General features: G+C 40.6%; 1 protein-coding gene and 1 long non-coding RNA gene across 7 annotated transcripts in view; one reads left to right on the forward strand and one right to left on the reverse strand.

The window, feature by feature from the left end:
* The window catches only part of LOC114814256, a 38,834-nt gene that overhangs the window by 4,688 nt on the left and 7,182 nt on the right, over positions 1 to 26,964 (forward strand). The gene's annotated exons all lie outside the window — the stretch shown is intronic.
* SCN1A (sodium voltage-gated channel alpha subunit 1) overlaps positions 3,793 to 26,964 on the reverse strand; it is a 118,974-nt gene continuing 95,802 nt past the window's right edge. For 5 of the 6 annotated variants that reach the window (XM_029072105.2, XM_029072103.2, XM_029072102.2 and 2 more), the window contains 6 exons: positions 15,332 to 15,613; positions 12,888 to 12,941; positions 11,969 to 12,106; positions 10,224 to 10,328; positions 9,116 to 9,386; positions 5,878 to 7,055 (listed from right to left, as the gene is read on the reverse strand). In XM_029072105.2, the coding sequence (XP_028927938.1) occupies positions 5,878 to 7,055; positions 9,116 to 9,386; positions 10,224 to 10,328; positions 11,969 to 12,106; positions 12,888 to 12,941; positions 15,332 to 15,613 (2,028 nt within the window). Of the gene's footprint in view, positions 7,056 to 9,115; positions 9,387 to 10,223; positions 10,329 to 11,968; positions 12,107 to 12,887; positions 12,942 to 15,331; positions 15,614 to 26,964 lie in introns of all 6 variants that reach the window. The other variant, XM_039913051.1, reaches the window with a different exon arrangement.

Genomic DNA, 26,964 nt, shown 5'->3' on the forward strand with positions numbered 1-26,964 from the left:
TTATCCAACATCATTAATGCCATTAAGGTACGGGCACAAGTTGCTAATTTTATCCTTTGCGGACATTCTTTCTCTTGAAGGAATTCAGCCTTTCTATAATGAATGAAAGAAATAATATTGACCAAGGCACTTCCTCACATTGCTTCCTGAAAAAGAGGTATTAATAATGCATATGATAATCACAGGCAAGTAACGTTGAAAGAAGAAAACAAGAGCTAGGAGACCACAAGATCGGAAGAGTAGTAGTGATAATATTAATGCTTTCTGTGTGCAGACCTATCTACTAACTGGTAGAGAATATCTTAAGGAGAATTCCTTAAGAATAGGAATTAAGACGCATATGGAGCTTGTGTAGAGATGTCCAACTTGAGGCCTGAGAACCTGTGAAAGAGCTAATCTTCATATCTCCCCTCCCTTGCCAATCGTGTTCCCGCTCATTCCTGGAATGCAGTGAGCCAGACTCTTAGCACAATGCATTGCACCCACTGGGTGCTCTAATGCTACTGTGGGCAGGAGTGCAGCGTATTGCATAGGGCATTCAAAGGCTTTTTTACATGCAAGACCCATTTATGGCAAATGTGGACTACAGCTATATAGAGCTCTCTAACCCAGCGGTCCGTTGTCTTGGTAACTGTTGCAATCTTGTCCACCTATATTAAATTGTGAGTCCTGTGATGGATGGGAACCATACCTAATTTCCACCTTTGAATTATCTCCGAGCTCTCAGTAAGCATTTAATCGCTATTATTATTATTCTCTTCAACTACTACTATCCAGCTCCCTTTTCTTTTCCTGATATTTCTTCTGGTCCTGTTCACCTCATGGAATTTCTAGGAATTTCTTCATTCGGAAACTCCAGCCCTGGATGGCACAGCCCCAGCAGAAATATTTGTACTTGCAGACCAGGATTAGAACCCAATTCTTAATTCCCAGAGCTCTACCCTTTCCACTGGACATTGTTCTTCCAAAGGTCCCAGGACAAATTCAATATAGCAGTGGTTGGTGCAAGAATGAAATTTGTGTGGGGAAATTATAAATTACATATTGATTCCTATTATTCTAGACTGTAAACTCATGGGCAGGGAATGTCTCCTAATTCTGTTTTGTACTCAAACGCTTTGTTTAGTGCTCTGTACATAGTAAATGCTGGATAAATACCATGGATTGATTGTTCAAGAGCTGCTATGTGTACTGAACTACTCATGTTCTCTCCTAAATATTTTTCACTTTTTACTTTTTCCTTTCTGGTTATGGTCTATTGGTAAGCCAAGTTTGGGTGAGGCAGGCAATTTTTAACTTGTCCCCTTCCTCTTCGTTGGTGATCACTGCATTCATAAATAGAGTTGCTCTGACATTTGTGGGTGTTGCCTTTTCAGCAACCAATATCCTGGACTGGCTACTCCTGTAGGACTTTGAGTGCTGGTATGAGGTATTCCATTGGCAATAGGACTAGGGTTTTTCACTAGTGGCGATGGTTTTATACCGATCCATTCATATCCTCTCTCTCTCTGCCAAGTCCTCCTTACTAGAAGGTTGTGTAGGCTGTAGGTGTGATCTGCAGTCGTGCAACAGCATGTCCGCGTGCCCTCTCAGCAGCAGTCCCTGCTCCGACGGTCAACACCATCATTCTCTCTGCCCTCAGAAGCTTGCAGTCTTATTGTCACCTCTGTGCCCTCTCTCTTACCTCTCAAATTTAGACTCTTACCGACAAATTGAGACTCTTACTGGTTTTCCCCTCCACAGTATCTACTGGATTCATCCCATCTCTCTACCTGTATGGCCTTCTTTGCCTCAAATGCTTATCTCACACCTGGATTACTCTTCAGCCTTCCCAATGGGCTCCATGCCTCCAGCTTGTCCCCCTTCAGCCCATCCTATGCTCTGCTGCCCAGATAATCTTCTTAAGTGATCATTTACCCCAAATCATGCCACGTTTTTACAAGCCTCCAATTTTCCTCCACATAAAGTAGCATCGCCTGACCAGTGGTTTTAAGCCTCTTTTAATGGTATTTAAGTGCTTAAAGTGTGCCAGGCATCAGGCTAAGTGCTGAGATAGATACAAGCTAATCAGGTTGGACACAGTCCTTGACCCACGTGGGGCTCCTAGTCTTAATCTCTTGAGGTAACTGAAACACAGAGAAATGAAGTGACATGTCCAAGGGCACAGAGCAGACACGCAGTTGACCCAGGATTAGAACCCAGGCCCTGACTTCTATGCTTTCTTCACTGGCCCATGCTGCTTTAAGCCTTTCTACCAGGTCTCTGTTTCATATCTTCTCTCTCCACCAGCTACACTCCAGTTGGCTCTCCAGCCCTATACTCAAGTTCTCACATACCTCAATCTTGACTCTCCTGCCTCCAACTCAGCCTGAAATTCCTTTCTCCTTCAAATATGCCAGAGCAAAACCTTCCCCATCTTCAAAACAATCCTAAAAAACCCACCTCCTCCACGCCAACTAATTTCCACCACCTCTAGGGGTGTCCTGCCTTTGTCCTCCATAAACACTTGTGTATATATTGATATGTGAGCTCCATTTAGGTATTTCTTTTTTCACACTTTTCTGTTGCTAGTTGTATCTGTGTTCTCCATGTTTGTATTGCACGGGCTCTGTCTGTCTGTCTCCCATAAGATTGCAAAGCTATCAAGGGCAGGGACTGTGTAGTTGAGGTGTTTTTTACTTGATCAAGTACAATGCTCTGCCCAGAGAAGGCAACTTGAGTTCTTCCTACTCCATCAGAGGTTTGGGAATGGAGCCAAAGCTTGGTGGAATGGACTGGTTAAGATAATTGAAAGGTCTAGATATGTTCTTATGTGAATGCTATAATAATTGTGGAATTTAAGTGCATAATATGTGCCACACACTCTACTAAATTGCTGAGGTAGATACAAGATAATCAGGTCCTACATGGGGCTAACATTCTAAGGAGGACGGTGCACAGGTAATAAGTTCCCATTTTGCAGTTGAGGGAACTGAGGCCCAGAAAAGTTAGAAGTGACTTGCCCAAGGTCACACAGCAGACAAGAGGCAGAGGTAAGATTAGAACCCAGGTTCTCTGACTCTCAGGCCGTGCTCTTTTCACTAGGCTTTTATATCTGCTTTTCCAGATATTAAAACTGAATTATGTATGTGGGCCACTGTTCCTAGTTGTCTAAAGAACTGCAGGCACTTATACAGGTCTAGAGGCCCCTCTGAAGTTAGGTAATGCAGACACACACACACATGCACAAACACACACTCTCTCTCTCTCCCCCCCCCACACCCCCAAAGCATTTTTAATAATGCCAACTCCATCTCCCTTAGCCACTCCTCTCATCTTACTTTCATTTTTCAGAAGGGCAAGTATGTGGAGACACTGAGGAGGGAAGTGTGCAATAACCATTAAGGTAGTCTTGTAAGTAAATTCTGTTTCTTTGCCAGTTCACATTTAGTTTTTGGCCAGCATTCTCCTCAGGAGGTGTACTTGGCAGCTTTTCCTGGATTGTTGGCTTTTTGAAAAAAGGATTAAAATGAGTAATCTGTGTACAAGGTGTAAATGCCATGAACATTCTGCTTAACGTGAAAGGAGTTTGAATCAGGTTCAGTTAGTATTTCAAGTAACCCAGCTAGAGTCGTAGAGGTTAACAGTGATGGGAGGAAATAGATATGAAGAAAAGCTTTTTCAATCAAGTTTTGGTCAACGGACCGGTAACTTGAATGTGATATTTGAAGCAATGGATCTTAAGAGGTATTTTTCGTGTTGATTAAATTCCTAATATTAAATCAGTTTTAAGTAAGAGACTGACCATTCAAATACAATAAAAAAGTAATCTTTATTATTTTTGGTGCATTGTAATGTTTGTTAGCATCATTTAGGGTAATAGTAGCATTTTCCTGCATGCAGTTCACCAATACAGTTTAGTAGTTTTAAGAAAAGGAGTCTACAGCTTGCTTGGGTAAGAAACCAAAATGGCCCGATGTGGCTGATTATATAATTTATTACTCTGTTTTTGTGAAAAAATATTGTGGACCCCATATTATATTTATAATAGCTCTAGTGCAGCCTGACTCCAACCTAACGTCAACGTAAAATGGAAATATTAAGGATGGAACAAAACATGGCTGCTTTGAAATTGTTGATGCAGATAACGAAAAACAAAAACTTCCATCCCTTTCCAGTTGCAAAGTAGAATTGAGAGGCTACTTAAAAATCATTAAGCCATTTAACAGTTATAATTAAAAAAAAGCAGAAATGTACAACTACCCATTTGGTTTTTCATTTCTTGTTTAGTGAAGTTCTCCCATGAATAAGTGTTATGGGCAGAAAGGAACCAAAATGATTATGACATCAACCTGAAGATAATTTTCATTTCTTATTTTATGTACATAATGCTGAAAAATAAAATAATGATTTTTTTTACAGTATTTATATTTGCTTATAAAATTTCTAAACACATTTTTTTTTAACAGGTTAAGCAGTTAGTAACATGTCTGTACAGTCTGGCTATACACCATATTCGCACTTAAAATTTAAAAATACAAACAGAAAAAGCTTTTCAGTTGCCGCAAACTATTGCTTAATGACTTAAAGGAGTGAGATTTGTTGGACAATTTCCTTGACTTTACCACTGAAAGATGGTTTCCCATATTTATGAATTCTGGACAGTAGAAGAAACAGGATACAGCAGCTTAGGCAATATAAACATGCATCGATAGCATCCAGACTATCTATAAATGGTACGGAGTACATTATATTACCTGTTGAAAGCTTGCACTCTATAATTCTCGTGGTACATATTTGATGCAATAAATACTGTGCTCAGGTCATTATTTGTTTGCCCAAACATGCACCACAGGGAAAAATTACTATTTACACAACAAGAGGGTATTTCATTAACACATACAATGTCAACCTTGCTGAGAGCTGAAGATGGCTAAACCAAGTGCAGGATTAAGCAGAATAACTTTTATATAGGGTTTTTGTTTTGTCAATTCATCTTCCGGGGCAGATCAATTAGTCATGTTTTTTTAATTTCTGACAGTAAACATTAGACAAAAACAAAACATTTGTGACTCCAGATCTTGAAATGAGGTTTGCACCTGCTGAGTTTTAATGACCAGTGTAAAAACAATCTGCTTTTTTTCTGTTCTCAGGGGGAGCTTTACAGGTATAAAAAGATTTATCTGGATTTGACAAAATAAGATAAGCACCTCCAATTTATTACCCAATCCCCATCCCAGAACATTTGAAGTAGTTTAAAAACCCATTGTTTTCCTGTGACTTAATTTTTTTTTTCATGCATGGTCCTTTAGTGCAACATGCCTTCATGCAAACCCTTTCTTTTGTATATTATTGGAGAGTCATAACTCTCAGGTGTCATACCTGTAAAGTAGTCTTCTTAGCCCCCTTCCCCAACATAAAACCCATTTACAAAAATAGTCACATATAATAGTCACATAATAAACAACATATGAATTAAAAAAAAATGAATCCACCAACAGATTTGTAAAAATGTGATAAATGTGGCAGTTGAAATGCAAATAGTGGATACAATTACTGTACTAAAGTGTTTCATGTTCAACCCCCCCAAAATGATAGGTTTGCACCCCATTTAGACTGGTCCCACAGTTTGAGTAGCCATTTTGTCTTTCCTCTTCAGCAGTGTCAGCTGGTAGTGAAAACAGTAACCCCCTGTCAAGGTTGTCTCCCCTTTTACACAGAGTTACGGTTTGCTGACGAGGGGTCACTGTCTCCTTATAGGCACTGACCTTTTGTGTATGTTTGTAAAAACAGTCAGTTTGGCATAGACCTCCCAGAGGAGTCCCATTGTCAAAAAAATCCACCCCCTTCACAGGCTGTAAACAATTTGTCACCCAGTAATTTTTATTGGCTCTCACTCTATTTTCTCTTTGCCTTATCATCTTTGTCTTCTTTTTCATGCTTCTCCAAGACTGGCTTGGTTACCCGATCGTAGGAAGGCGGACACACTGCCGTTGACATGGTCAGGTCTGTTTTTTCCGTAATGGAGTTTTCATTTAGCCTGTCGATAAGACCGTCTTCTCTCACCCGCAGGCTAGCCCCGCCTTTGCTCTTATTTTTGTTGTGGGTAAAGGAAACCTGTGATATGGTTCGCTTTAAAAGGTGACGTCTGTAAGCCCTCTGGATGATCACTGCAGATACTTCCTCTTGTTTTCGTTTCAGGGTGGTTGTAATTGGCTCATAGGATTGTTTAGAAGGATTGGATTGCATAAAGCGTTCTTCCATCTGTATGCGGAGGGCATCCATTTCTCCACTCTCCCCCAAAACGCGTTTGGTGAAAGCAAATAAGATGTCGAGACAGTGAATCCTGTCCCCGCTGACCATGGGTAGATCCATGGCGATGAGCTGGAGTCTATTGGGTTGTGGTAAATTAAGTGGGGGTTCCAGGGCGGCTGCAAACTCCGATAACTTTTTAAATTCCATGAATTGGGTTGCATCTGGGTCAAACTTCTCCCACACCTCATAGAACATCTCAAAGTCATCCTCGCTCAGGGGATCGGCGCTTTCTTCTGTGGCCACGCTGAAGTTCTCCAGGATGACAGCGATGTACATGTTCACCACCACCAGAAACGATATGATGATGTAACTGACAAAAAAGCAAATCCCAACAGAGGGGTTGCCACAATCTCCTTTAACTTGACTTCCAGGGTTTGCTTTATTTGGGTCACAATCTGGGGGTCCGCTGTTCAGGATTGGGGCCAGCAAACCGTCCCACCCGGCGGAGGTGGTGATTTGGAACAGGCAGATCATGCTGTTGCCGAAGGTTTCGAAGTTGAACATGTCGTCGATCCCAATCTCCCTCTTGACGTAGGCGAAGTTGGACATGCCGAAGATGGCGTAGATGAACATGACCAGGAAGAGCAGGAGGCCGATGTTGAACAAGGCAGGAAGAGACATCATCAGGGCAAAGAGCAGCGTGCGGATCCCCTTGGCTCCTTTGATGAGCCGCAGGATCCGGCCGATCCTGGCCAGACGGATCACTCGGAACAGGGTCGGAGACACAAAATATTTTTCTATCAGCTCGGCTAGAAACATGCCTATGGAAACAAAAATCAGTTGGCTGAGTGAAGAAAATAATTAGTGACTTTTTAACTGTTCTCAAGTGTTTCAGGTCAAACGCCTCCAAATTACAGATTTATTCTTTCCGTGTCCCAAAAAATGGATTCAGTCTTGGTTATCATTCTAAGTCCATTTATGTCAGTCCAAGTTTTTTTTCTTCTGGTATTTGTTAAGCACCTACTATGTGAGAGGCACTGTATGAGAAGCAGCGTGGCTCAGTGGAAAGAGCACGGGCTTTGGAGTCAGAGGTCATGAGTTCAAATCCCAGCTCTGCCACTTGTCAGCTGTGTGACTGTGGGTGAGTCACTTAACTTCTCTGTGCCTCAGTTACCTCATCTGTAAAATGGGGATTAAGACTGTGAGCCCCACGTGGGACAACCTGATTACCCTGTGTCTACCCCAGTGCTTAGAACAGTGCTCGGCACATAGTAAGCGCTTAACAAATACCAACATTATTATTACTATTATTAAGAGAATCAGATGGGAAACAGTCCCTACCTACATGGGGCTCACAGCTTAGTCCTATTTTACAGATGAGGTAATGGAGACACACAACGGACAAGTGGCAGAACTGGGATTCGAACCCAGGTCCTCTGACTCCCAAGTCCCTGCTATTTCCGGTAAGCCAAGCTGCTTCTCAGTTTTGCCCATTTTTCATGAATTAATGGACCTCAAAATAAGCAAAGCTTGGGTTTATGGTCTAACACGGAGAGTTTGCCATCAGTTGTCTTTGAGCTCAAGTGACCGCTAGTATGCACCCACGGTTCTGATACTAATATTTCAAATTAAGTCAGGTGTATTCCTCGTGTACCTACATGATCCATGCCCACAATCTAGTGGGGAAGACTGATGATAAAATCACTTATAGGAGGAAGTAATGGAGTATAAAGGCATAAAAATCAGGACAACAGGGGCTTTGGAGTACTGAAATGTAGGGGTACTAAAATGGCAATTGGAAGATTAGAAATAAATTGGGAAGGATGGGGAGACCAGTGGTCTTTTGGATGTGAAGAGAGAGGATGTTCCAGTCAGGAGGAGAGTGTGGGCAAGGTCAGCAGCAGGACAGATGAGAAGGCACTTTGTTCCTCTCAAAGCAACCTACTCAGAGAATGCCAACTGGGATATAGTGCAAGAAGACAGAGGATAGGTAAGAGGGAGAGAGTTGATGGAGTGCCTAAGCTAATAGTCTGCTTAATGCACAGAGGAAGGGGCAACCACTGGAGATTTTTGAAAATCGGGATTATGTGTGCAGAATGATCTTTGAGAAAAATGAAAGTAGCTACAGAGTGAAGCATAGGTTGGAGAGGGGAAGAAACTGGAAGCAGGGTACTCATGAGGATGCTGATGCAGTAGACAAGTCAGAATATGACAAATGCCTTAACCTGAGTGGTGGCTGTTTATTTGGAAAAGAAGAAGCAGATCCTGGAAATATTATACAGGAAGACCAATGGGACAGTCTAGGCAGTTTGCAGTCAAAAGGTATTAAAGATACGAAATCTCTATCAACAACATTTAATGTGTTCTGTATTAGCCCACTGTACTAGGTACACATTGAGTGAGACTGAAAGAAGGTTTTTCCTCTCAACAACCATGCAACACAGGTTTGAAACCAAAGGGAATCCAGGTTTTACATTAAAAAGCTAGCACACATACTTCTGTGCTAATTCTGCTTTTTAAGTGCTCTGGCAGGAATTTTCAGCTAATAGAAATTCTTCGAGTGTAGTTTAAACCCGTTTTCTCTTGTTGGCCTTAGAGTGGAGTGAAATAATTATTCCCTTTATATTCATCCTCTCTGTAACATGAAGAACATTATATGTAGTCCATCTAGTTCTTAGTATCAGGTTTTCTGTCTCCAGACACATAGCCACTTTATATTTTCTTAGACGAGGGGAAATAAAAATCCTATTAGGTCTTAGTAGTTGACAGGGTAATGCCTGAGGTCAAATAGACAGCTTACACAATTTTTCTCTATTTTTTTGCTATTTATTAACTTTCACTCTTAATAGATTGACATTAGTATAATCTAAATATTTCTTACCTACAATGGAGAGAATGACAACCACGAAGTCAAAGATATTCCAGCCAATGGTGAAGTAATAATGGCGGAGGGAGATGAGCTTCAGCACACATTCTCCCGAGAACATAATTATGAATACCAGGTTAATCCGGGCTAGAGTTTCCGTCATGTCTTTACTCTGATCATCCGTTTCCACCATCATGGTTACCATGTTGAGGCAGATGAGGATCATAATGCTGATATCAAAAACTTGTCTGGTTACAAAGTCGAAGACCATTCCTTGGAATTTGTTCTGAAAAGAAACATGTTTGTCAGTGACCGTATTCAGTGGGGGAGCCAGCACAGTTTGCAGCTGAAGTGAAAGGTCTATTTTTCTACTTCCCATCCCTGTTCCATTTGAGCCTTCTTTGGGGATGGAGGAAAGGATTGCTGAATGTTGGGCTGTCCAACTCTCTCATTCTGGAGCTGCCTCAGAGATTGGACTGGGGGAAAATAAAAGGTGGGAGGGCAAAGAAAGAGGCGAATGCTTTGTGTTCATAGTCCCCTTTGCCCTTCGTACTCAGGAAAAGAATTCAGGAACAATCTCCATTCTGCAGTTAAATGAGGATTCTTGATAACTGGGGGAAAAAAATTCCTCTTTTACGTCAATAATTGTCAGAACATCTCAAGTCAATATAGGGCCATCTCCCAAGGTGGGATAAAGGCTGCAATATGTTTCAAAGGAGTGGCTTGAAGTACAGTGGTGCCTTACAAGGAAGCAGGCTCCTAGATTTCAACATCAACAGGGACTCAACTTCCTGGCTTGAACATTAATATTTTGAATTTATTTCCAGATAGCAATAAAAATTACTATGGCAATTGTTATCAATTCTAATGAGAATTATAGCATTGGAAGAAAGTAACAATTGACACTAGGAACTCTTCTACTCTCAGTATGGAAATTTCAAGACCCAGATTAGTGTGGGGTTCCAAGTCTTATACGATGCAGAGAAAAAACTGGGGGAAATATTAAATACTAAAATATAAATAGCTATTCTCTAATGATTGCAATTTTGAGCAGAGTTTTCTTTTAGTTCCACTGTTTTTGAAATTCCGTGTTAGACAAATTAAATGCCAAAGAAGCTCCTACCCCTGGTCGAGGAATAGGCTTTTGTGGTTTCTTGGATCCCAGTTTTTTCATTGCATTATAGTATTTCTTCTGTTCTTCTGTCATAAAGATGTCTTGACCTCCAAAGTATAGGAATGAAATAAAGACTGGTTAAAACTGTGCCTCTTATAGTGAGAAATTTTAACAGTTGGAAAGAAAGCACAAAGTTTGTCTCAACCCTAAGGATTAAATATAGGGATATAATTCTCCCCTTTGGGACTAGGAAATTACCTGATTGTTTTCATCAGTCTATCTATAGAGATTCAATGGTTAGATGTTGAAAGCCAAGGCAGTATTTTTATTTTAATGCAGCTATGGAGCATTTGGCAGACTGCAAGGGCCTTTTGGGCAAGGATCATATCTATGAACTCTATTATATTTTATATTTTCCCAAGTGCTTAGTACAGTGTTCTGCAATGAGCGCTCAATAAATACCAGTGATTGACTACACAGCAGTAAGATATGATACCTGCCACTCTTGTTAGCTGAGCTAGAAGCTCTGGCTGTGGGGCCTGCATTGTCCTACCCTTTCTCATTACAGCATAAGCCCTTAGGTCTTTGATCCGTGACATCTAGTACATAGCTGAATGTGAGGAGGCTGAGGAGACGGAAAGATAGGTGTTTGCTGATGGTGCCAAGCTTAGGGAAGCTGATACTTCAAAGATGCTAATGTTGGCATTGTCATCTCATGGTGGGTCACCGTATGTTGCAGCTCCCTTCTTTTGGGAGCAATAATTGGGAAAGACCACTTCTATTGTGAACAATTGTTCTACTGCCGTCCTTTCAGGTCAGCAATAGCGGGCGAAGGGTCCCTAGAGGTTAGAAAGGTTTCCCTTGCCATCAGCTGAACAACTCATTGTTCCTGGTGGCAGTCAGGAATCGAGTACAAGGCTGGCTCCAAATGTGTACCTTATGGTTGTGGAGGACTGATGTATACTCAAGATAGGACTGGAGTCAAAAAAGACAGTATGCTAGGCCACTGCTGCATTTTAACAGTTGAAGAATTTGTAAAGTCGCTGTGGGCAGGGAAAGTGTCTGCCGACTCTCTTGTATCGTACTCTCCCAAAGGATTAGAACAACAGTACTCTGCAAATGGTTGTGCCCAATAAATACCGTTGATTGATAAAATAAGACCACTGGAGAAGTGATGGGGAGGAGACTCTGAAAAAAATCACTGAATGGTCATTCTCTTTTCTCTTCAGCACTTGGATTTTTCACCCTATCCCAACGGCATTTATGTACTTGTCCATCTGTAATTAATGTTGGTCTCACCCTTGAGTCTGTAGGCTCTTCGTGGGCAGGGAACATGTCTTCCCACTCTATTGTATTATGCTCTCCCAAGCCCTTGTACAGTGCTCCACACAGAGTAAATGCTCAGTCAGTACCATAGTTTGAGTTCCTCCCTCTTTTTTCCCAATGTGCCATCTCCCTTTTTAGCTCTAGACAAATAAAGTACCACTGAGCAACACTGGAATTGGGAATTATATGTTCTCCTCCGGTATTGAAAACTGAGCAAAGACTCTGACAGTGTTCTCATGTTTGTTTCCTTGACCCTCTCCAAGAATGATGCCTAGGAGAGTTCAGCCCAATGTCATTTTAGTTTGGTCTTTTATTCTTTTTAACTTTACATACACATGTTGGCTCCCGATGGGAACCTACCTCAGGAACAATTCAATGAGAGTGCATTTTTTTGTCTCAGTGCGTGATAAAATGTAGAGAATACTTATCTTCTTTTTCTGCTGGTTGAAATTATCTATGATGACACCAATGAATAGGTTCAGGGTGAAGAATGACCCAAAGATGATAAAGATGACAAAGTATAGGTACATGTACAGGTTATCTTCATACTTAGGCTGGAGCTCCACCTACAAATTAGGGAAAAAGTTTCATAAATGCAGCAGCATAATTTTGTATCACACTCTTTGCTGAATGTCTTATTCAAGGGATGAGGCGTGCCCAGTAGGACCTGAGAGGTTTTTTTGTGGATAAAACAACTTCTAGTTCACCTCAGCAATTGTTTGAAGCGTATTGATGTTCCAAGGATAGAGTAAAGACATTTTAACATGCTTTATGAGAAGATTCAGTATTTGCTGTAACTTTCTAATATCTATCATAAATAGCATCTGTGTCGGTTTTCAGTAATTAGCATATTGCATAACAGCTACCTTCCCAATTGGTGCCGTCTTGTCTTATGCCCTCGAGTCATTTCCGACCCATAGCGACTCCATGAACACATCTTTCCCAGAACACCCCTCCTCAATCTGCAGCCGTCTGGTAGTCGATCCAGTACTCCTTCGTAATGCTCTTTTTAGTCATAAACTGCTACCTTCAACCCATTTATTATAAATTACACATTTTAAATTTTCAGGTGGCATGAATTGAAACTGGCTAGGTGTTTTGGAGAAATTTTCTGGAAACAATCTAATATATAATCAGTATTTACAGGTCATTTTTAATTTTCCTACCTCTGCTTCATTCTCCTTTTTTAATACTGTTCTCCTTTAGTACTCTACTAGCATTTCAAGACCAATGTTATTTATTACCTTTACGTGTCCTCATTTGTATTTTTCACCTTAGGTATTAGTTTTAGTACTTTCTTCTCAGTGATAGCATAAAAAGAAACTTTGAATCTCAGGTTATACTTACATTTCTTGAATCAACCGCTGCATACATAATATCCATCCATCCTTTAAATGTGGCCTATAAACAGGATACATATATATGTTTAATGTCCGTGTAAAAACAGTGTGTATCTCTAAGGCACAGTATGGTAGTTAATAAGTGTCTTAATGGCAGAGTCAAAGTTATGATATATCAAAACACTGTTGTGATATGAAGGTTCTTTTTGAGATCAAGATAATCTAGGATTAGAATTTTTAATGCAGCCAATGAATCAGTTATTACATGGTAATCAAGATGGGTTTTCTATGAAAAACAATTGCAGATAAGTACAATGCAATAAAATTGATTGCTTTTAGAGCAAGCTATTTGCTAATCCCCACCTAAATGGTGGCAATTAAGAGTACCCTAAATTTTTCACTCTTGGTGGGATTATTTCTCTTGACTGCTGTTCCTTTCACATTTCTAGTTCCCCAAATTGCATTTGGGCTCAATCTTTCCAGATTGCTTTCGTAGTAGTACCTTAGTAGCTTTTATTTTTGGTAGTGTTTTTTTCAGTCTGATAAGCAATCATTGGTATTTATTGAGTGCTTACTGTTTGCAGAGCACTGTACTACAAACTCTACAATTTAACCTATTGGGTAGACACGTTCCCCACCCAGATTATTCACTCTGCTTTATTTGATCCTCGTCCAAGAGTCTAGAATCGAGTCTACCAACTATTAGTATAGTGTTGTACACACAGTAAGCACTCAATAAATGCCATCAATTGAGCAAATTATTGTCTAAATAAATAAAAAATGCACACGAAAGCAATAACCAATGAAGAGACTTATGATACACAGTTGAATAGGTACCCAAATTAAGTCAGAAATTTCAAAAGAAAAAAGTGTTTTCACGATGATATCTGAATATAACACAATGGAAGAATTAGGGAACAATAATAATAATAATGTTAGTATTTGTTAAGCGCTTACTATGTGCAGAGCACTGTTCTAAGTGCTGGGGTAGATACAGGGTAATCAGGTTGTCCCACATGAGGCTCACAGTCTTAATCCCCATTTTTACAGATGAAGTAACTGAGGCACAGAGAAGTTAAGTGACTTGTCCATAGTCACACAGCTGACAAGTGGCAGAGCAGGGATTCAAACCCATGACCTCTGACTCCCAAGCCCATGCTCTTTCCACTGAGCCATGCTGCTTTCTTCCCAGAACTCAACTATTTTGATATAAGATCAACAAATTGGAGCAACTAGATTTGGTATAAGAAGAAACCACTGTACATATAGATGTGACATCCTCCGGATGAGGATGAGGAGAGGGAACATCACTTTCTAATACTTCTATTGTACTTGCCCAAGTGCTTAGAACAGGGTTCTGCATACAGAGTAGACACTCAGTAAATACTATTATTGACTGGTGGTATCAACCAAAGTATGTTTATTACTCTCCCTGGCTTCTGTCTCAGCCTTACTATACTTGGGATTTCTTTGTATTTTGCAATTTCACAATAGCACAATAGTTAAATAGCAATGAGTGACATGGTATAAAGCATTGCACTAGAGGTGGGCATAATAATACAGGAATTTTTTTAGTTGAGAAATGTTAGGGTGGTATCTTTGAACCATTTAGCCCATAATCCATTAATTACCATTGAGCTAATGGTCACTAAAATACACTCTTCCCCTAACACGATATAATTCAAGATCCCCTGCATTTTTGGAGAATTTTATGTTGTAATAATGTCTGCAGCCCCCCAAAACATAGATCTCAAAATGTGTGTAGTGGAACACCAATCTAGAAATTTGGGGCATAAGTCTTGAATTTTTATCAGTCATTGAAATGTTTTGGAAAATATTAATCCAAAAGTTAGTTTATAGGGTGTATTCAAGTGCTAAAAATAATGTCCTTTATTTTAATTTCACGGACAGCATCAATTCTTAAAAGATATCCTTCTCTCACCAATTATACTTTTAGGAAGCGAAATTTAGCAGCAGTTTACTGAAGGGTGGCAGCAGCTAAATTAAGAAAAATTATCTTTACCTGATCAATCTTTATGGGGCTGGCAGAAGAAAACATACACATTTCCTTCAGCAAAATAAACATTCATATGACTTATAAAAACAAAATGAGTTAGCAATCCACAAATCAAAGTTCTCACATGAGGAGAAAGGGAAACAGGAAAAGAAAGTAAAAGCTGAGATAGAAAAAGTCTCCCTTCCTGAGACTGCAGTAATCTCTGCCCACTGGGTCTGTGACCCAATTTGCCCCAGTGGATTAAATCGGAAAAAAATGAAGTGTGACTTGTGACTGACAAAATCTATTTTATAGTTTTACCATTTGTATTTACATAAGCACTGTAAAACTATTCACTCACACCCCCCACCCACCCATCCAAATATACTTGGGCACACACATGCACACACACATATACATATATATAAATATATTCACAAAGAGAGATCACTTACTACTTGAAGTAAAGAAAGATACCCAAATCCTACATTATCAAAGTTTACTTTCACATTTCTCCATCGGGCAGACTCATTTCTTGCCACAAGATCATCGCAGTCAGAATGATTATTGACTTGAGTGATGTCAAACATCTCACCAGTTGTAGTGTTAACACAGTGGTAAAACTTGCCAGCAAACAGATTTACTCCCATGATGCTGAAAATTAGCCAGAATATAAGACAAACGAGAAGCACGTTGATGATGGATGGAATTGCTCCTAAAAGGGCATTCACAACCACCTAGTACACAAATGAAAGGAAAGAAACAACGTCAGAATACTCATTAGTGATAGAATAAGGCTACCAATAATTCTAACACTCTTTAGTCTAACTTTCTTTCTCAAGGCTATTTTAACACAAAATGAATGTTAAAAACAAGATTTACCCTCTCCTTTGAACTTACAACAAAGCAAGCACATTTAGTGAAACAAATACAAGGAAACAAACCAATCCAAAAAAAGGAAAAACTAAAGTTCTAAATGGAAAGCAAAACCAGAAAAACCTGCTGGCCGTAAGATGAAGTCAGAACATTGTTCTTCTCTAGAAAAAAGAGAAATGGGAAATCGTAATACAGAAACTTAAACATTAAAGAAGGGAAGCAAAAAAAATTGACAACAGGTAGATTAGAACAACATAGTCTTTCCAAATAAAACCAAAAGTACATATGCCTTAATCTCATAGCTAGATAATTGGTTAGAAGTGTTTTGAGGAGATTTAAATACCTAGCATAATTTTCACCTTAATTATTCATGCATCACTATATGCTAATAATACTTTTGCATAAAAAAGCAAGACAATTTTGCATCATGTGTTTAGTTGGATCATCACATAGTTTATTTCAAGCTCCAGTCATGTCAGTTGTTTCATTTACTGAGTTTAATTCAATAAACTTATTTTAAATGAAACATTAAATGTATATTGTGGAAAGGATGATAGGAAAATATATCTAATGCTCTCTTTGTATATATCTGTAAAATATTAGGTAAGAAAAATCTGGGGCTCTGTGAAGCCTATGAACTATGAATTTTGTTTATGGGATTCTGGAAGTAATTTAATTAAATCTTAGTCTTCCCTAATGTGGGTATGAGAAGATCCTATTGACTGTGAGATCCCAGTACTAGCAAAGGAAAGATTTCAGGTCTAGGTGTTGAGGATGGGACTGTTTTTCTTAGACTCTGCAGCTCTTCCGGTATCTGGACATGATTACCCTTACTGTCATCTTTGAACAGAAAGCACAATACAGATTCTGTGTTAAACTGTTGTTTCTCTCCAGAAACTAATGTTTGGAAGATTTTTTTCAGAAATCTAAGTTTTCATATGTAATGCCTTGTGGATCACACAGTAGGTCAAATCCTGCTCTGAGCTTATTAGACCCATTCTCTACTGCAACCGCACTAAATAGCGGAGAGAAGAATCATTTTGATGACCTGACAAAGAACGATAAAACCAGTATGTAGTTCTGGACTTGCATGCAATATATACAAAGCTAAGGGTATAATCTCGTTTAGTTTATTTTTGAGTTTCTCAATTATAGGAGCCAGTCTCCTTAGTATTATCTTTCAGCTGTTGTCTGCCCTTTGAACTTCAGTGGAGATATTTCTCACATGATTTGGATGCTCTTCTTTTTAAGTAACAGTTTCTTGTTTAGGACCATGCCAAAGGATCTCTTGAAATCTGCTAAAACTTGTGTGCCGGCTCCAATGGGAGAATGGACTTCTAGGCATGGTAAAACTTTCAAAACTTGGGCAGTGAAAGCAGTCAAGGGTGAAATTTGATCTTTTTCTTCAGGAATCCCAAGTTAAACAATTCATTTTCATTCAGTCATTCATTCAATAGTATTTATTGAGCGCTTACTATGTGCAGAGCACTGTACTAAGCGCTTGGGATGAACAAGTCGGCAACAGATAGAGACAGTCCCTGCCGTTTGACGGGCTTACAGTCTAATCGGGGGAGACGGACAGACAAGAACAATGGCACTAAACAGCGTCAAGGGGAAGAACATCTCATAAAAACAATGGCAACTAAATAGAATCAAGGCGATGTACAATTCATTAACAAAATAAATAGGGTAACGAAAATATATACAGTTGAGCGGACGGGTACAGTGCTGTGGGGATGGGAAGGGAGAGGTGGAGGAGCAGAGGGAAAAGGGGAAAATGAGGCTTTAGCTGCGGAGAGGTAAAGGGGGGATGGCAGAGGGAGTAGAGGGGGAAGAGGAGCTCAGTCTGGGAAGGCCTCTTGGAGGAGGTGATTTTTAAGTAAGGTTTTGAAGAGGGAAAGAGAATCAGTTTGGCGGAGGTGAGGAGGGAGGGCATTCCAGGACCGCGGGAGGACGTGACCCAGGGGTCGACGGCGGGATAGGCGAGACCGAGGGACGGCGAGGAGGTGGGCGGCAGAGGAGCGGAGCGTGCGGGGTGGGCGGTAGAAAGAGAGAAGGGAGGAGAGGTAGGAAGGGGCAAGGTGATGGAGAGCCTCGAAGCCTAGAGTGAGGAGTTTTTGTTTGGAGCGGAGGTCGATAGGCAACCACTGGAGTTGTTTAAGAAGGGGAGTGACATGCCCAGATCGTTTCTGCAGGAAGATGAGCCGGGCAGCGGAGTGAAGAATAGACCGGAGCGGGGCGAGAGAGGAGGAAGGGAGGTCAGAGAGAAGGCTGACACAGTAGTCTAGCCGGGATATAATGAGAGCCCGTAATAGTAAGGTAGCCGTTTGGGTGGAGAGGAAAGGGCGGATCTTGGCGATATTGTAGAGGTGAAACCGGCAGGTCTTGGTAACGGATAGGATGTGTGGGGTGAACGAGAGGGACGAGTCAAGGATGACACCGAGATTGCGGGCCTGCGGGACGGGAAGGATGGTCGTGCCATCCACGGTGATGGAGAAGTCTGGGAGCGGACCGGGCTTGGGAGGGAAGATGAGGAGCTCAGTCTTGCTCATGTTGAGTTTTAGGTGGCGGGCCGACATCCAGGTGGAGACGTCCCGGAGGCAGGAGGAGATGCGAGCCTGAAGGGAGGGGGAGAGGACAGGGGCGGAGATGTAGATCTGCGTGTCATCTGCGTAGAGATGGTAGTCAAAGCCGTGAGAGCGGATGAGTTCACCAAGGGAGTGAGTGTAAATGGAGAACAGAAGAGGGCCAAGAACTGACCCTTGAGGAACTCCAACAGTTAAAGGATGGGAGGGGGAGGAGGCTCCAGCGTAGGAGACCGAGAATGATCGGCCAGAGAGGTAAGAGGAGAACCAGGAGAGGACAGAGTCCGTGAAGCCAAGGTGAGATAAGGTATGGAGGAGGAGGGGATGGTCGACAGTGTCAAAGGCAGCAGAGAGGTCAAGGAGGATCAGAATGGAGTAGGAGCCATTGGATTTGGCAAGAAGGAGGTCACGGGTGACCTTAGAGAGAGCAGTCTCGGTAGAGTGGAGGGGACGGAAGCCAGATTGGAGGGGGTCTAGGAGAGAATGGGAGTTAAGGAATTCTAGGCATCGATTGTAGACGACTCGTTCTAAGATTTTGGAAAGGAAGGGTAGTAGGGAGATAGGACGATAACTGGAGGGGGAAGTGGGGTCAAGAGCGGGTTTTTTTAGGATGGGTGAGACGTGGGCATGTTTGAAGGCAGAGGGGAAGGAGCCCTTGGAGATTGAGTGGTTAAAAAATCTGGCCAGAATATATGTCCTCATCCACAGTGCACCGACAAATATTTAATTTCCCTATGGATTACTTTTTTGATGCAAACAAATTCAAAATGAATTTAGGAGCTTTCTGCAGATTTGTGACAGGGAATGTGCCTGCTGACTTTGTTGTAGTGTCTTCTTCCAAGCACAAAGTACACTCCTCCTCGGCACACAGTAACTGCTCAGTTAATACCATTGATTTGCATTAACTTTCCAAAGTGTAATTATTTTGCATCACACAAGAAGTTCAGTACTGACTGAATATGAATTGAAATTCTTTTTTAGGGATGCCTAATGCAAATGCTCCCTCTCAAAGGTATCCCGGATCCTTTAATTGCTAATGGGAAAAACAACAACTTAAAATTGTCTTTCATTTTTTGGCATCCTCGGTTTTTGATGTTAATTTTAAATTAAACTGACTTCTATTTGAGAGCATACATTTTGGTAGACGTTCCCTGCTCACATGAGTTTACGGTCTAGAGTCTTACAGGCTTAAACGTCACAAAGCAGAAGTTTTTCATCGATGTGCTTTGCAGAAGAGATTTTCCCATTGTTGTGCTGAAAAATATTCCATAGTGAGACATTGGCTCCAACGAGAAAGCACTAATGATAAAGGCAGTCTGCACTATGAGCCCTGGTTAAGCTCATTCTAGCAAGGCCATTTTCAGACCTGATTCTACGTTGTGAAATTTTTTTATCCTTTCTACTGTCTTGTAAAAGTTAGGAAGCACTTAATAGGAAACATAGTGGGCAATTAAAATATCCATCGTTCGGCCCATATGAACATAATTCGTTTGTCCCATCAAGGCAAGCATAGAACATAAGGAATTCATATACATTTTAGCTGTAACACCCGACATCATTCAACCTACTGCCAAATCCTGCTACTTCTTCCTACACAGTCTCTTAGATCCACCCCTTCCTCTCCATTTAAACTGCAACCATTTTGGTGAAAAGTCTGGCTATTGGCATGGCTATTGCATCAGCCTTCTTGCTGATGGTCTTGTCTCCTGCCTCCAGCCTTTCTGTCTTCCAAACTATATTTCACATGGATCATCTTTATATGAAGCATTTTTCAGGCCATTTCTCTTTTCCTTAAGAGTCTCCACTGGTTTCCTATGTTTCTTCACCCCAAAGGAGAACACCGTTCAGAAACCTTCATGACTTTCCACAGACCAACTTTCTCTCTTTTTTTCTTCCCAAGGCAACCCTTTAGCTCCACCGTGCATTTGATTCTCCCAGTCAACCTTATTGCTCACCCTGTTCCTCCAGGTTGGAATTCCCTCCCTCACCACAGTCTGCAACAGACCACTGCCCTCTCCAAATTTAAAGTTCTCCTAACATCCCACTTCCTCCAAAAAAGCCTTCCTCAGTTAATTTCCCAGCACCTTAGTTCAAATAAACCCTTCAGCCAAATCTGGCACTTATGCATATAGTTATACCTCTCCTCAGAATTGTTGTTTATATGTTTATTCATTTGATTATTCTGTTGATTTTTGACTACTCTTGTGGCAAATATTTTTATACCTCTCTCCCCCATTAGAATGTAAATTCCTTGGGGACAGGCAATGTGTTACTTTACTTTGTATTTCCCAAGCACTCAGTATAGTGAAATTTACTAGTGGGTGCTCAGGAAATACTAGTGTTATGACTAAGTAAGCATTCTAAAAATTGGAGCTCCACAGTGTACTTGAGACTGGGTACATATGTTGTCAGTTGCAGTATGGATTTTAGTAATATACTGAGTGTTTTCCTATTATGTAAAGATAATTTACACCCTGGGTTTGACTTCCCCTCTTAACTTTGATTTTTCCCATTTCATCTACTAAGATATGCATTCAGTGAAAGTGTATGGAGCTGCAAGTGAACTCTTTCTGAATGTTTTCTCATCCAAGTAGGTGCTTATTTAAGCATGCTGATGCACTATATAGTAACTTTGGATTTTGCAACCTAATGAACTCTTTCAAAATTTGAGTACATCACCAAAACAAATTTGGTGGAAGGATAAGGAATTCTCAGTATGATTGCTATAGGCAGTAATTGCACTCTTATATGAGGCACCATGACTGTAGGTCTGGGATTCAGGAGATATGGAACAACTCCATTCTTCTCAGAATCTCCTATAGGACTTCAAAGTCTCTGTTAAGAATTTTGCTGAAATTAGCCCTTGCAACTCACTGCAGCCACCCTTAACGTATCTAGGTGGGCCTCTGTACATGGCATGAAGTAGAGTCCTAAAGTAAGTGGAATTTCAAAGATGAAGACCCTAGCAGAATCTTCCAAATATATAATAATGATAATAATTTTGGTATTTAAGCACTGTATGGTAAGCACTGGGACAGATATAATAACTCAATCAGATCAGAAACAGTCCCTGTGCCATATGAGGTTTACAGTCTAAGGGGAATATTTAATATCAGTTTTACACTAAGGAAACTGAGGCATAGAGAAATTAAGTGATTTGATCAAGGTGACACAGCAGGCAAGTGGCAGAGTGGGTATTAAAACCCAGATATCCCGACTTCCAGTCCTGTGGTCTTTCCATTAGGCCACCCTGCTTCTCCAACAGTCACCTCTTTCTCTGTCCCCAAGTGGAACGTACCAGAGGTGTGACTTGTTTTGGTACCTGAAAACACCTGTGTAACCTGCCTAGGGAAGTGAGATGTTTCAACCAGCCATTTCCAGTTTGAAGAATGGAGAACTATGCTCTTTCTTCCTTAGCTACACTGGTCATTAAGAAGTCTTCCTGAAAGAGCAAATATTGGAAGGATTGGGAAAGGACATTTCCTAGTTTAGATAATTAGTTAAGTCTGGAAGATTCAGTGAGTTAGTCAAGTTAAGTTCTTATGGGATTACAGTTTTTAACAATAGACACTAAAGGGAATACCCGAAACCCAAGGCCCAGTGGAAAAGACAGAATAGCATTATAGTAATAGGTAAGGAAAATAAAATTACAGATAGAAAGGCAGCATGGTCCAGGGTAAAAAACACAGGGTTAGAAAGCCTCTGCCACTTCCCAGCTGGGTGACCTTGGGCAAGTCACTTTTCTGTGCCTCAATTCCCCATCTGTAAAATGGATTTTATTAATAATAATAATGTTGGTATTTGTTAAGCGCTTACTATGTAAAGAGCACTGTTCTAAGCACTGGAGTAGATACAGGGTAATCAGGTTGTCCCACATGAGGCTCACAGTTAATCCCCATTTTACAGATGAGGTAACTGAGGCACAGAGAAGTGAAGTGACTTGCCCACAGTCACACAGCTGACAAGTGGCAGAGCTAGGATTCGAACCCATGACCTCTGACTCCCAAGCCCGGGCTCTTTCCACTGAGCCACGCTGCTTCTAAATACCTGTTCTCCCTCTTAGATTGCAAGCTCCATGTGGGACAGAGACTGTGTCCAATCAGAGTTCTTTGCATCTACCCTAGTGCTTAGTACTGTGCTTGACTTGAATGTGTGCACTGAATATCATCAATGGTATTTGTTGAGCAATTACTGTGTGCAGATCACTTTACTAAATGCTAGGGAGAGACAGTATAAGAGAGTCAGTAGACACATTCCATGCCTAGAACAAGCTTATACCATCATTAACTATGGCGAAAAGCTTGATAGTCAACTCAGTGGATTTACCTTGGCCATCTGCAATTTGTGGGAAAGAATGTACATTTGTATATACACAGATATAAATGCACACATATACACAGTTGTATACAGTATATACAGTACATTGGCATTTTGAGAAGAGAGGGGGACCCATTAAATGGATTCATTTTTATCCAGGGAAGACTCAGTAGGACTGAGAAAATAGGTATATGGCCAGGGTGTGTGGGGGAGTGGGGTGTGTGTGTGTGATTTTATAATATATACAGTTTTATTGTGCACATTAGCTCTGTAAGTCACATTAAAATGACAGTAAAGCAGGACTATTAATTGGAGATCCTCTTTGGGATCCTTAGGAGTTGAACCTAAATTAACATATATGAATAACTGTAGTCTAAGTGTACCCCTTCCCCCTGCCCCCAGCCCCCACTGCTGGTTATCGTAACTCTATGGTATAACACCGTGAGCTCTCCCAGGCAAGAACATAAGGGTTGAGCCTGTTGGAAATTTCCATTTCTAGCCAGAAACTTTGCAAGGCCAAGTCAGCCTTTAGGGAGATAGCACATAGAGATCAAATGAGTGGTTTTGAGGTCGTACACTAGAAACAAATATAGAACCTGCTTAGGAAACCAAGATGGGAGCCCATCCTTCCAGTGAACAATGAGCATTTCAGGATTTACCAGGCCCCACATCCTGCTGCCACCTCTGGGCATAGCTCAGCATGAATGTTAAATCTGACTGGGCAAGGAAAGCCATACAAAGCCAATTACCCCCTGGCATCAGCTGTAAGACACAGTCTGGTTCCCATCTTTATGTCAAGAAGGGCACATTCTCTTGGATGTGAAGGGGAGAAAGACTAGGCTCTCTTCCCACCCTTTGTTCATCTTTTCATTCAGGCACGTGCATGGCAAGGGGGAAGAGGGCGACAAAAAAAGACTCCCTCTCCGTGGTTGCACGGCTTCCAGATCCCTTCTGGGAGAGGGGTGGCTTCTGCTGCCCCTTGGAAGAACCTCTCTTTGCTCAGAGAGGCTGCTGGTTCCTCCCCCAAGTGCTTTGACCACATTCCATTTTAGGGGTGCACAGGTTTTTACAGACCTGGCTCTGAGGGAGGATAGACTGAATCCCCAAAATCATACAGTAAGAAATCTTTATGGGCTTCATGAGATTGGAATAGATGTCATATTTCATCCCTTATGTCACACATTCGATTTTGCTGACAAGCATAATATTTAGCTAATTTTTAGTCTTTTGCAATAAAAAAACCAATCAATGGTATTGAGTGCTTACTGTGTGCAGAACACTGTACTAAGCACTTGGGTGGATACTACCGTTGGTAGATACCTTCTCTGCCCACAAGCCTACAATCAGGAGGAGTAGCTTTAATTTTATATTAACTAGACTTTTATTCTATATTTTTTCCAGAATGGGACAACCTAATCACCCTGTATCCCCCCAGCGCTGAGAACAGTGCTTTGCACATAGTAAGCGCTTAATAAATACCACCATTATTATTATTATTATTCCAGAAAGCTCTGTTTCTCCTAATTTTAGAAATGTATGGAGCAACAAAACAACCAAATGGTTCTTTTTCTTTTAAAACTCTTTATTTGAAAAGCCACTCTCCCTTTGCATGACAAATTCCTCAATTACACATACACAAAGATCCAAACCCTAAATAAAGATTTTTGATAGTTTTCATGGAGCACCATCTCTACTACAGAGACTGTGGTCCTCTGGATTGTAAACTTATTGTGAGCAGGGAATGTGTCTGTTCTATTGTACTCCACCAAGCTCTCGGTACAGTGCTCTGCATACATTAAGTGCTCAATAAATGCAAGTGATTGATTGAGGCCACTGGGGAAATTTCCCAAGGCTCTGCACCATAGGGGCTCCCTCTCCTCCTGGTGAGGACTCCCCAAAGTTTTTGTTGCAGAGGGCACTGTGGGGTTGTGTTATCCCGGACTCTGTACACAGTAAGTGCTCAATAAATACCAGTGATTGACTCTTCAGTCCGTAGGGACCCCTTAGACTCACAAGATAAGATAGCGGTTGTGACTACTAAAATATTTATTTTACTTTCTAAAACCCAGAATTAATCGACAGTGTTTTATATTTAGGCAGTCTATTTCTCTTTTAAAATCTAGGCTATTAGGATACCATCTTAGGTTGGAGAAGCAGCGATGGCTCAGTGGAAAGAGCCTGGGCTTGGGAGTCAGAGGTCAAGGGTTCGAATCCTGGCTCTGCCACCTGTCAGCTGTGTGACTGTGGGCAAGTCATTTCACTTCTCTGTGCCTCAGTTACCTCATCTGTAAAATAGGGATTAACTGTGAGCCTCACGTGGGATGACCTGATGATCCTGTATCTACCCCAGTGCTTAGAACAGTGCTCTGCACATAGTAAGCGCTTAACAAACAAATACCAACATTATTTGCATGCCTTTCCCTTTCCATGCGGTGACTGGTAGAGTGGGAAGATGGAGATGTCTACACATCTCTGCCAGCATTCTGGGCTGCCCATATTGCAAATCCTTGAATACTATGGGGCAAAACCTAAATATTCTAAGTGTGCTCAAGGGGGATGTGGTAGCGTAAATATTTCAAGGGTGTAAGGGCATCTTAGGAGTGAGTGAAAGATGGGATAGCTAGTTCAGGCAGAATAGTCCTAAAGCTGGAAAACTTGGGATTTATTTTTTTTTTAAAGGTGCCCATGCTACAAAGACTGTGTCTGCTAACCTGGGACCCATGGAAATCTCATGCATCTCCCTAGTCAGAAAAGACTAACTGGATGCCAAAAGTTTTCAGGATGCATATTGCTTTATTTTAAAAAAAAGTCCTCCTTTTGTTCTCCAACTTTTAATTTATATAGCTTCCCTCCTTCTCAAATATCCCAAAAGGAATAGATTTTTTTCTTATTTAATACGTTTGCTTGCTTTCTCAACATATAGTCTGCATACGCTCACAATGACCTGTCTATATTGTCTTACCTGTTTGGTGAATTTTACAGACAAACCTCCAAAACAGACACACACTTAACAAAGAATGAAAACAATCACAGATTCATTACTGGTTCCAGTGAAATCTGGAACATTGCACATGGGTGTCACTTAAACTAGCAAGGCCCCAAATCAATTGCTTATACTAAGTAATTAATTTTCAATACTTCAAATCCACCGTCTTAATTCGGTGTAGGCAAATTTGAATTTTAAAATCTCCCAATGAATTATGTGAATGCTTCCCCACCCCAAAAGGTTATCAGAATGTATTTTTTTTAAATGTGGTCAAATAGATTTTGATTAGATTATCCATTAAGAAGACTATCCATTGGGCCTGAGAAAATTAAAGCCCACAAGGTAGGGTTTTGAGAAAAGTGGGAATTAAAATGGAAATGCTATAGTGTTGCTACCATGACACTATAATTATAACACTTCCCTCTCCCCGCCACCCCCCACCACCCCACTAGACATTAACAGTGAAAGGATTAAAGGTAGCAAAAGGGGAAATACAGTACCCATAATAAAGGGCTGAGGGGAGGAACCAGCGCTCCACCCCATCCAAGTTGGAGAAAGATTATCCTATATAAAATAGAAATATATAGTTTGTTATTAGGAATCTGTTATGACAGAACATTTGGTGTTATTTGTATATGATGCTGTCAGTTTTCCCTACTAATGAAGTCCAGATTATTTTTGAAAATTAAGGCATTTATTTTTAACAGATTTCCTGGATTAGGAAATTAAATAAACACAAATTGTTCACTTTTACATGTTGAAAAGTTTGGACTGGAAATTTGAAATACAGTAAATGTTTAAAGCTGTCAGCCATAAATGTGCATAAAACATGCAGAACTCAAAGTGCAATACGAATGATCATTTATAAAGACTATTTTCTGTCTCCTCTTTTGTAATGCGGAAATTAAGCAATGTATAAATAACGTGCTTTGTTCAGTAATGTAATGTACAAACACATGCTTTGATATGACCAAACTATCTCAGCAAAAGAGTATGACCGAATTCTTACATTTGATGTACAATTTCACAGTTAGTGCAGTGGTTTGCTTTAAGGACAAATGTACAAATGGACCTAAATGGAACTGAACATCCTCAAATCTCAATTTTCTAGCAAGTTTTAATCTACACATTGTGATGTAGGGATATATCCAAATATTTGCCAGTTTAAAGTGAAATGTATTATTTTACTTCCTAGTCATATTTATTGGTAGTTTGGGGCATCGCTACTTAAAATATCAAAACACTGGATATGAAAAGGCAGGTTTTGTTGTTTTTTGGGTTTTTTTTCAATTTAATGTCCATGAATATATATTGTGGCATTATG

The sequence above is a fragment of the Ornithorhynchus anatinus genome, chromosome 9 (genome assembly GCF_004115215.2).
Source record: "Ornithorhynchus anatinus isolate Pmale09 chromosome 9, mOrnAna1.pri.v4, whole genome shotgun sequence".
Taxonomy (NCBI): Eukaryota; Metazoa; Chordata; class Mammalia; order Monotremata; family Ornithorhynchidae; genus Ornithorhynchus; species Ornithorhynchus anatinus.